Here is a 12,367-nt window from a genome sequence, read left to right as displayed (position 1 = left end):
CATGACATAGCAAGCCTGCATGGCGTACAGGAAGCGGAATTAACACCTTTGCACAGCAGAGGCGTGTGTGGATTGAACTGGGTTCAGACCCTGTTTATGAAGTGAACAAAGCCCGAAGGACGGTGGAAGGTTTCGTGTCCACTATGTTGCCGGTAAGAAGCCTGAACATCCAAGCACGTTCCTTGGCAGCGCCTGAAAGAACATCTTAAACCTCTCAACTAGAGCTGGCCTGACAGGGAGAAGGGGGGGGGGGGGGGGGGGGGGGCAGCAAAGATGTTGATATCATTCAGAAAATGAAAAAATGCACTGCAAGTGACAGGTGCACTGAACACACCAAGGTTAACAACAAGTGACAGGTGCACTGAACACACCAAGGTTAACAACAAGTGACAGGTGCACTGAACACACCAAGGTTAACAACAAGTGACAGGTGCACTGAACACACCAAGGTTAACAGCAATGTTTTGTTTACTGGAGCTTAATTGATGATCGTGGGCATAGAAGATATTGGTCACTCTCTCATAAATACCATTCAGCAGGTGTTAAGTGTTTGATCACAGAAAATGGGCCATAGTGTTGTTGCTATTGCTGCAAATAATAATGTTTTTCCCCTGATATTTCTACAGTACAAAAGTGCTCCATTAGTTAGTGCTCCATAAGTGCTTATGGTGACTTTATCAAACTTTTGGTAGTTAGATTGTGTAAATATTAGTAGGCTATTATCATTTGGGGTTTCTGTTGTAAGTTGTTAACTACAGTGGCTACAAGATAGTCTATATTGAGTTTTGTATAGTAAGTTATCCTTCTTAAATAGGGGATTATTATAATACGTATTTAAAGGGACAGTACACTTGCCTGGTTATAAGGGTAATATATTTCTTCATTTACATCAATACTTTATAGCTTCCAGTTAGATGTGTTTTTACTCACCCATCCCTCAAAAGTCTCTTCTGTGTTGGAGGTTTTAATCATGTCCTCAAACTGAATTAAACAGTTGGCCACAAAGTCATCATATCCAATGGGAGTATCGTGGAAAACAGCCAGCTCGATCTGCTTCCCGTTGTTGACATTGATAGCGAACTCCTCGTTGTAGGTCGGCATGTTGGTCTTCTGTTTGGTGTGCGTCTGTCCGATTTTCAGATCATCCACCTTCACCACGATGTAGGGGTCCAGGGAGGGGGGCGCCTTGTTGAAGATGACAGCGTGCCGGAGGGAGAAGGTGGTGGGCTTCAGGTCCACCGCCTCGCCGATCCGGAGCTTCAGATACCCGTTGAACTTCATGCTTAGTTTAGTTTCGTAAGGCTATCGTGGAAAACAAAGCACTGAAAAAGCGAGATTTAAAAAAGAACAAAAAACTAACAGTAGTCTATGAAAGAGTGCCTGCCTCCTGCACGCCGCTTGTTGTGTCAACTCTTGCTCCCTCTCATCTTGAATGGGACTCAGCCCGTTGTCAAAAACACTATCTGCCTCTGACTGACTCAACTCAACGGACTGAACTATTTCAAGGAAGCTTCAGTAGGAAGTAAGAGCAGAAACACGCCGAGGACGAGGGGCACAAGTTCCGCATAACTTCACATACACACACACACACACACACACGACATACACACACACGCACAGCTCCCTGTCAATAATGGCTTGCTTGACAGTCACGTGGTTAGGTTTGTAGCTGCGACTCACCTGTCCTGCGTGAGGAAACAGCGCCTCCTTGTGGCTTTTAGTGAGTAATGATAACCATAATGACGTCTACAGTATAGTGTGTGTGTGTGTGTGTGTGTGTGTGTGTGTGTGTGTGTGTGTGTGTGTGTGTGTGTGTGTGTGTGTGTGTGTGTGTGTGTGTGTGTGTGTGTGTGTGTGTGTGTGTGTGTGTGTGTGTGTGTGTGTGTGTGTGTGTGTGTGTGTGTGTGTGTGTGTGTGTGTGTGAGTGGGAGGGTTTGGCCAGGGGCCCAAGAGCTCAAGGGGGCCATAACCCAGAGCCAATTCACAGGACCACCGCGTCTCTTGCCCAGGCCGGGGACAAACTGATGATCCCGGCTTACACCACTGATATGTTATTCAAAATAGTTATCCAGGTCTAGATGAGGATAAAACCCATCTATCTTTTCTCCATACTTTGTATCTCTCTTCCATTAGTTTCCTCATTATCTCTCTTATCTCTGCTCAGTCTGGCACATAGAGTTCTGAAGGATCCATCACATATTTTATTTTCTGAATATGATTTATTTTCTGGCAGATGTTACAGAGCTAGTCGATGCAAGAGCAACCGCATATAAGCTCTCCTTCCAACTTCTATAGCACTACTTAACAAACAACCAGCTCTACCTCACGGTTGTAGCATCGCAAAGGATGATAGGAGGAGGTCCTTTACGTAAGGAGGTATTGTCACTCAAGCCCATAAGCTCTTGTATTTGATTTTATTATTTTATGGTTTTTAATGATTTTTACGATTGTATTCTTTTATATTCTACTTCTAATAAGTACGTTTGTGGTTTTCTCTTTACTATTCTACCTCATGAACAACATTATGCAATCTTTCCTATTGGGTATGTGCAGAGTGTGACTTTTATTATTTTTACTTTGCTTATATTTGTATCTACGAAAATGTCTATCTTCTTATCAAACAGAGTTGAACAAATTGTCCAATGAGGCTTGTGCAATTATCATGTCTTGCAGTGCATTCATCACTGTGATCTTAGTGCAATCCTGTAGTGTCTCTGTGTAACTCTGTCTGTTGGTCGTTTGATGTTGTTTGTAATGTTGGGTAATGCTGTGTGCACTTTTTGCCCAAGAAAAGATTTCCCCTAGGGGACAATACATTTTATCTCATCATCTCATCTCATCTCTTTCATGATAAAAGTCCTAAATTCTCACATTGCCCTGCTGTAAAGTATCCATGTTTAATACATTTTTTAAACCTGTGGTGCAAAATAAAAGGTGAGAGGAGGTAGGAAGGAGAGGGTGGTAGCAAAAGCAAGTATGAACGGATGGGGGAGAATTTCAAGCATGAGTAAAAAGAGGAAGGGTGATGAGGAGAAGTAACAAAGAAAGGAGATCGTTTGAGAAATGAGTTGTGACACTTTGGGGCCTCTTCTCCTTCCTCTATCTGCTTCTTATCATCTTCAGGATATTATGACACACACTGCCTGCCTGCGCGCAAAGATAGCGCATGGACACACACACATACACAGTCTCAAGAGTCTCCATATCATAGTTTCAGTTGGCTAGGTCTCACCCTGGCACACAACCAGGCAGTAAGACAAATCAAACCAGAAACTGTGTCTGACTGTGTTTTAATAGAGAGGCAACGTGGAACGTCACTTCCTGCTTCAGCACTGTACCAGAGATTTTCATCCGCCATTTATTTTCCCATAGACATGTCGTAAAATGCTTATAAAATAGTTGTACTTCGTTGAACCAAACGGTTCAGCTAATGCTATAATCGGGAGAGACCATAGAACATTTCACTCGGACCAAAACTTTAAAAAACAACATTGAAGAAATATTTTCTTTAAACCCGCATTTTTTTTTTTACATTTTGGTCCCAGTGAAATGTAATGCGATCTCCCCTGTTTCTAAATATATATGTACCGTTTGGTTTGAACCAGTAAAACTATTTTTATATGCATTTTACTAAATGTGTAATAAATGGCGGATGAAAATCTCTGGTACAGTGCTGAAGCAGGAAGTAGGCGGTCACTTTGCCTCTCTATAGTCACCTTGTATACAGTAGTGACAAGGCATTACACAGGAAGGCGAATGGTTAAATAATATTGCTTTATGTAGGGGAGAGCAGGGCATGTGGTCACACTTTTCACTCATTCGTGTATTTCTCACTAGTGCCTTACTGCTGAGAAACAATATTTTTTTGGAGCACTTTATGGAAACTGTATGCTATGAAACACTAAATAGGCTACTTAGTTATTCAATATACTGACGTGGACATTCATTTCTTTACTTTGAGTCTCTTTTAGTCCAGCACCAATTTTTTCAACTGGTGGTGGGATGTGTGGGGATGTTACAGTTTTTAGGGCCAACCCTATATTTTTGACAAAATGTTCCATAAGTTTATGGACAGCTGGCCAGCCTCCCCTCCCTTTGCTACATGCTGAAAATGGCAAATTGGACTGTTGGAAACTATTTTTCAAGGGCACTGCCGCTAAGCGCCGCCCATCGCAATTCCACAGTGGAGACCAGCGCCACCAGACTCCTCTCACGGAAGGGAGGGGAGGCTGGCCAGCGGGACCAATGGACAATTAGATGGTTATTGTGCTTTTGGCTTTACTTGAGTGTACCTGCACTGTAAATCCTGTGTTAGATACAAGTGAGTTTATTTCTTGTTATTGTGCTGTTGGCTTTGAGTGTTCAGGTGGTTGTGCTGTAAATCCTGTTGAGATGCAAGTGAGTGTATGTCTTTAGTCATTATTCTGCCCTTAATTGTGTGTATGTGCACTGTGAGGGGGCCCTTTATGCATCCAGGCCCAGGGGTCCGTCATGTCATAATCCACCTATGAGTAGGATATGACAACACATTCTCACTCTGCATCACCAAACAAAACCACAGAATCAGCACCAACAACATATCGTCATAATATGCTGAATGACACCTACATGCAAGTTTGCCCAAGATATATATTTTTCATCTGGCCACAAGGGGGTGCACGTGCACCTGGTGAACCAACGTAAAATCGCCTGTACCTACTTTAACAAGTTCATGCACATCTGTGGTCTTTATTGCCTTTTTTTTTAATGTAAATTGGAAGGAGGTGGGCACTTTAAATGCAGTCACCCAGGGACATCACACTGTATGTATTGTTTTTATAAATAATTATGAGAGGGGTGCCCTTTTTTCACCTGAGCACGTGCCCCCCAAAATGTCTGTGCACGCCACTGTCAGCTACCATATCTGTGGTGACAAAGCTTCCCATTGTGCCTCCTCCTGTTAGTTTAAATACTTCAGAAAGTGTCCTGTAGGTGTCCGCATCCGGGTAGTGGAGCGATAGATTCCCTGCCTACCAACACAAGGGTCACAGGTTAGAGCCCTGTGTTACCTCCAGCTTTGTCGGGCATCCTCCATACAGCCACAATTGGCTGTGTCTGCAGGTGGGAAGCTGGATTAAAGGGGGGCTATGTGTCCCGGTCACTGTACTAGTGCCTCCTCTGGTTGGTCATGGTGGCGCCTGGTTGGGGGGAGGGGAACTGGGGGGAATAGCTTGATCCTCCCACGTGCTATGTCCTGCCGGTGAAATTCTTCGCTCTCAGGTGAAAAAAGCAGCGTCATGCTAGTCTCCCCAGATTGGCAGAAGGGGGTGGAGCAACGACTGGGGGCAGCAGGAGAATTGGCAAGTAGCCTAGAATTGGGGAGAAAACAGGGGAGGGGGGTGTCCCTGTTTTTCTCTAATTCTTGCATTTAGATGTTACATTATTTTTGACCATCCAATGAACTTTTCATAAAATCCAAATGCTTTGCACATTTCAAATAAATGTCAAATTAGTTGGCAGTTTTGGTCCCATGACACTTAAATCTAACGAATCCACATATTTCAGTCCCTTATCTGTTCCTTTATAATATATTTTGGTAATATTTCAGAAAACATGTTTGGTACTGAGTTTTCATCCTTAATTTCAGAAATTATAGTTTTCTATCTCTCTCTTCTTCTTTTTTTTAACTTAAATGTCAAGAGCTGTAAAGCTGTTGTGTGTAACTTTTAAGGCCAAATCAAATCTCACCTATAGGGCACCAACATGACGAGAGCCGGCCCTGCTCTCCTCTCTCCCTCGGTCTCTGTGGGCGTCGTGCCTTTGGAGAAGTCTGGTTCATCCATAAATGCCACGATCAAAGTCTGGATTTTATTGGTGTTAGACTTGACCCCTGACCCCACTCTGCCAAATGTCAGCGCACCGCATCTCCCTCCTCCAGCTGTTTCAAATAAAGAGGCCGGGTTCCAGATCTTACACATCCCTAGGATACAGACTGTCTTGTAAACAACCTCTTAGACATGACCTTACTGAGCACAGAGGGTTGTAATGATAAAGCAAGCAGAAAAGGAGAGGAGGCCACCTTGGAAATGAATGTGAATTGAAATTTTAATATTTTCTGTTGCAGGTCCAGTGAGGTGAATAAAGTGAAATCTTTTGAAATGTCTCACTTCACAACCTTCAACAGAATCAGCCACTTGCCACATCCTTCATTATTTGTGACCCAACACCTCAGATTCAAGGTATTTTAAATGTATTTCTGCTTTATTAGGTCGTGGGAGAAAGATGACATTAGCAGGAGTTTTTGCCCACCGAGACAAAGACTTTATTTTTTATTTTTATGATTATATTTGGGGGAATTTTGCCTTTATTAGATAGGATAGTATAGGCAGATAGGGAAGGTGGGGAGAGAGAGAGGGGATGACATGCGGCAAAGGACCACGGGTCGGATTTGAACCAGGGTCGGCTGCGCGAAGGACTAGGTACGCGTTATACCAGGTGAGCCACTGGGACGCCCCGAGACACGACTTTTAACACAATTTGATGAGGATGAATTGGCCACACCATAAGAACTTTATAACAAAAATGGCTAATTAGTGGCCAAAATGCCTCAACACAGGTTCAGCACCATGGAGAGCTCCAGAGTGGCGCAACACACAGGTGAGCTGAGTTGCAGGGCCTTGCGTAGGGTTTTAGAAATACCAATGTCCAAATACCGCGCTGACTAGCGGGGTTCGGGGGCATGCTCCCCTGAAATTTCCCTGATCTAAATAGGTGCATTTTAAGACGTTTGGAGAGCAAACATCGGATAACAATAGCTTTAAAACCATGTCAGTGGGCAGTAGCATAACTAATCTGTTTGTCTGTGTTCATCCTAAGTAACCTTGTCCATGTAGACTCACCGTGAAATTACATTAATAGAGAGCCAAAGTGAAAGTCACTTCCTGCCTTTCCCTGGGTACCAGCGTGTGAAAAAAATATGGATGCGGGTGAACGGCGAGAGGCAATACTTTTTTGATCCCATTTTAATTGTGCCACGGGGTGCAAAGGTACATTTTGTCAATTTAAAAGATAACTATGCATGTCAAGAAAGTCGCAGTTTGTGGTAAAACTGTGGCACTATTGCTGCGTTCCTTTATCGCAAAATAACTGGCATGTGGAGGCTAAATGACGTCACATCCGTTTTGTTAGCGTTCCATTTGCAGAAAACTTGAGCTGGGAAGTTCACTGTTCATTGGTCAGATCCAGTCGCTAGCCAGGCTAGCCATTGTTAGCAATAACAGTTGATAACATGGCATTTCGCGGCATTTTGCGCATACAACACTGCAGCAACATGTCCACACAGATAGAAGTTAGGCAGTGCTGTGTGTACAGCTGATTTAATGAGACACAAACAAAACAGAAGTGCTAAACAACATTACTACGATTATAAATACTGTTGTCACGCGGCGCATCCATCTTGGATTTTTGAGGTCGGGGCTGCTGAGGCTCCTACGAGTTTGGAATGGGAAATACCAGCTCTGGTGACGTCACCGTCCCAGCTCATGACCTTTGAAGTCGTAAGATTACCAGTTCCCAGTTATAAAGGAATGCACGATAAAAGTTATAAATCAGAAAGACTACGCAGCACAACCATTCGCATAAGTGGCGACTCTCCCGCCAGTCCATGTTGTTGATGGTGTGACGTATATTGTGCGACACGAGGATGTAGTCGATTGACAAAACTAAACCTTACGTTTCAGTTTGATGACAAACTGCGACTTTCTTGACATGCATAGTTATCTTTTAAATTGACAAAATTGTACATGTGCACCACGTGGTACAATTCAAACGGGATAAAAAAAAAGTATCGTCTCTCGCCGTTCACTCCCGTTCATATTTTTTTCACACGCTGGTACCCAGAGAAAGGCAGGAAGTGAGGTTCACTTTGGCTCTCTATTAGCCTACATGAATGTAGATTGTTGACAACACAATCATATAGCCATATGTATGGCTGGTGGTCTGGGAGAACCCTTTACATGCTGCTGCTACGCATTGTGGGCAATGAGCATCCATTCTTCCAGCCTGGTCTCCTCCAGTATAGCTCTGCATGTCTGGCCTCTCTCTCTTTTCCCTGTGTCTCCCGTGCTCTTTCATCTTTTCTTCAGCCTCCTTTTCTGTGTCTATCTGCTTAACATACTCCCTCTTTCTCATTTCCTTCTTAAACATGAATGTTTGTGAACTTATTTTTTTGTTGGAAAAAATACAGAGGTCCAGAGTGACCTCTGTGACCTCAATGGTCGGTACGGCCATGCGGAGTTGTAATCAGCCACGAGGAGGACTATGAAAACCCTCTGGGGAAAGGAGAGGCTCCATGTCAACTCTGTGAGCGAGGCCTGACTAAATGGCAAGTCACACAGGGACGCGTCCTCTGCTAGTTTGTTTAAAACACAGTCACGGAAGAACTAAATCTAGGAAATGAAAATAAAAATAAGACTTGAAAAAATGAAATTAAATCTATCTTGTCTAGTTGTATGCTTCATTTCACAACCTTTAACAGAATCAGACGTGCCATGCCACACTTCACAAACCATTATTTGTGAGCTAACACCTCATATTCAAGTATATTTTAAAGGTATTTTCGCTTTATTGGATAGTAGGAGAAAGATGCCATAATGCCCTTCGTAATGTGTGTTTCTGCCCACTGTGACAACGTTTTGGAGTTTCACACTATCCAGCAGAGGGCAGAATGAGACTGCTGAATTCATCATGTCTTCTTCATCTCCATCCACGCCTCTCCTCCTCTCTGTCTGCTCTATCTCTCAATCATAATGAAGCTACTTTGTTTGAGGCTGTATATTTTGTCCTATCTCCCGTCCTTTCCCCCCGGAGCCAGAGCTGGCATATTTACGGTCCAGGATGATTTGTTTGGTGTCTTTGTTCTACCACCGCCCCCCCCCCCCCCTCTCTCTCTCTCTCTCTCTCTCTCCCTCTTGTCATGGCCAAAACTTGAATTATGCTCCCATGGGAGAAGTCTGCAACTCTACATCTAGGTACATCATTGAAAACACACACTTGCACACGTGTGCGTGTACAGACACACAGACACGTGCATGCACCCCCCAACCCCCAGACACACACACACACACACACACACACACACACACACACACACACACACACACACACACACACACACACACACACACACACACACACACACACACACACACACACACACACACACACACACACACACACACACACACACACACACACACACACACCTTCTCCAGATATCATGACAACACTTTAATGCACATGGGCAAGACCGTATTTCAGACCTGAGTGATTCTCTGCATGTGACTTAATTTCTGCCACCTGTAGTGTTTTCACATTCCCTTCACAGTCTACACTCCAATTTATGTCTCTGTAACCCGGGACAGCTCAATCCTCTGGCTCCCTGCCCAGGTACACCCTATAGCTGCAGCTAATGAACCATAGCATCGGTGCCAAACAGGACAATGGGGAATAGGGAGAATATGGGCCAGGTATGGCGTAGCCTGTTCCCAGCTCTTCTGACCCCGGTGAAAGAGATCCTGTGGGACTAGTATATACCCCCGCCAGGCTGCCACGCCTTCCGCACTGCCCCGAACCCAATTACCTCCATCAGTCAGTCACTGGGTAGGAGCACCATAACCCAACCCCCACCCTGCAGTCACCTACTGCCACACCGCACGCCGACCCCTCTGCAGGTATACACACACACACACACACACACACACACACACACACACACACACACACACACACACACACACACACACACTCGCACACACACACACACACACACACACACACACACACACACACACACACACACACACACACACACACACACACACATACACACACACACCCTCTGGGGCTCTCTGTGGCAGCAGAGCCACTCCATAACTCACACCTGTAAAAGCTGATTTGGTGCTAAACGTCCCTTTATTCACAAGTGGTGTTTATGGCCAGTGCTCCGCCAGAGGAAAAGTTGACGATATGATGGAGAAAATGTGCCAAGATGTAGAGAGAGAAGGCAGCATGAGTTTGTGTCATACACAGTTCATGATAGGCTACTTACTCTTCATGAGACAGAAATGTGACGATCCTATCTGCTAAAATACACTCAGGGGATGTTTTCAAGGAAGAGACGGGGAGGTGGAGAGGAGACAGGGGTAGGTTGACAGAAATAAAAAGAGTGGCGTTGTGAAAAGTGGAGGAATGTAAGTGTGTCTACTGGACAGAGAGGAGAGGAGAGGAGAGGAGGAGAGGAGAGAAGAGAAGAGAAGGGGAGAGGAGAGAAGAGAGGAGGAGAGGAGAAGAGAGCAGAGGAGAGGAGAGCAGAGGAGAGGAGAGAGCAGAGGAGAGGAGAGGAGAAGAGAGCAGAGAGGAGAGGAGAGAGCAGAGAGGAGAGAGCAGAGGAGAGGAGAGGAGAAGAGAGCAGAGGAGAGAGCAGAGGAGAGGAGAGAAGAGGAGAAGAGAGCAGAGGAGAGGAGAGGAGAAGAGAGCAGATGAGAGGAGAGGAGAGGAGAAGAGAGCAGAGGAGAGGAGAGGAGAAGAGAGAAGGGGAGAGGAGAAGAGACCAGAGGAGAGGAGAGCAGAGGACAGGAGGGGAGAGGAGAGCAGAGCAGAGCAGGAGAGGAGGGGGGCTCTGTCACAGCTCCTCCTGGGTAATTGGCTCCAGATGTGAGGCAGCGGCGTGGCCCCTGCGCCAGCGAGGCGTCAGGGCCGCATTAAGAGCTCAGCCCAGGGTCGAGTGTGTGTGTGTGTGTGTGTGTGTGTGTGTGAGCTCAGCCCAGGGCCGAGGGGATCGCAGAGACGAGCTCACCCCCACCCCCAAAAAAACACAGTCTGGCCCTGCTCAACGCCTCATACTGTGCTGCTGACCACCATCATTACCCTCACCTCTCACCCCCTGCTCATCATCTGCCAAAAGGACTGAGCATTGCAATAGTTCTCAAAACACAGCGGAAAAAAAGCCTCTTGTTTATTTATTGATGAAGTTTTATTTTCCACTCTTGACCTTGATTTCTGGAGCGCTGACAATACAAAATCTCTCTCATTCTCTTCCCATGGCTTATTATGTCTTGGTCACTATGGCGACAGCAGTCTTCCAGTCAGCCTATATTGTATGTCATTGTGTTGCTGCTATTGTGTTCGCCCCGATTGTGGACAACTGACAAATAATGAGCATGTCAGCCAATTCTCGCCTGAACACCGATTTAAGAGTCTCTATTGAAGGCGGTGATGTGTTTGTGGCACAGACAGAATGGTTAAAGCACTTTAACAGAGTTGTCCCTGCAGTGGGTGGAAGTGGAGAGAGCTTTATACGGTGTGTGATGCCCAAACATCCAGAACACCTGTGAGGTGAAGGATGGAGAGGCCGGAGTCAGCCAATAACAGCAGAGACAATAATATCATGATGTACCCACAAGATATGGACGACCACATTGCAGCCTGTCGAGCTGAGAGATAATGGTCCTCCTGGTATAACGCCTTGCCTCATGCTTTGTGGGCTTATATTGTGCTAATAGAAAAAGCCTATGCTGAAACTCCCATCTTTACACCATCCCATAATACCATTTTATAAACCGCATTTAGAAATTTGAGAGTAAATTCCTCACACCGGAGTCAATCTGACTATGACTGGAGCAGCCTGAATGAAAGGGCATCTGTGGTCTTAAAAAGAGTCTTCAGAGAGAGGAATGCTCTTACTGTGACATGAAAAGCATGTTTACTGATAGAGCATGGAAATCGATTAAGAGCAGAAAAGCAGCACGGGGTGACGGTGACGGAGGGAAGAATGAACACACAAAAAAACAGAGATGGAGAGCACTTCATGTGGGATGATGCTGGCATATCGGCTGCATTTGTTGAGTTGCGTTCTGCCGGCCGTGACTAAACGAGGAAAAGCACTCATCATGCCAGCCAGTATTTAAAGAGCTCATGTGAAAAGATCCTTGAAGCACCTTTCTCAGTCGGTGTGGAATGCCCGTAGAACGAGATTACGAGGGGGGAACGCTGAGCAGATGTTGAACATGAGCAGGCCATACAGTTTCAGATGTTCACACTGACTCTGAAAGGCTGTTGTCTTGAAACACAAACAGGAAGAGGAAGTGAAATTCTCGGGGCAAGAGTTATGCTTTCTGATCACCCTTTTGACTACGTCACCCCAAAGGTCCCACTAACTAATTTAGACCATCAGACAGGGCATTTTCTTGCTAATGGGAGAAATACAGGCTGTAACACACTCCTAAGACACACCATGGCAGCAATATGACATTGTGCCTTCAAAATTTAAGATGTCAAAATTTGCCTTTCATCTACACACAAGACCCACATTCATACAAGAAAACAAGGG

General features: G+C 45.1%; 1 protein-coding gene across 2 annotated transcripts in view; it reads right to left on the bottom strand.

Annotated features, from left to right (window-relative positions):
• Positions 1-1,611, bottom strand: part of prkcha (protein kinase C, eta, a) — a 43,175-nt gene extending 41,564 nt beyond the window's left edge. For both annotated transcript variants that reach the window (XM_083632735.1, XM_083632736.1), the window contains exon 1: positions 931-1,611. In XM_083632735.1, coding sequence (XP_083488861.1) covers positions 931-1,281 — 351 coding nt within the window. In that variant the 5' untranslated portion in view covers positions 1,282-1,611. The remainder of the gene's footprint in view (positions 1-930) is intronic.
• Between the last annotated feature and the right edge of the window lie 10,756 nt (positions 1,612-12,367).

The sequence above is a fragment of the Poromitra crassiceps genome, assembly GCF_964638095.1.
Source record: "Poromitra crassiceps genome assembly, chromosome: 3".
Taxonomy (NCBI): Eukaryota; Metazoa; Chordata; class Actinopteri; order Beryciformes; family Melamphaidae; genus Poromitra; species Poromitra crassiceps.
The sequence above is the reverse complement of the archived record's forward strand: the minus strand, read 5'-3'. Positions and strand labels throughout refer to the sequence as shown.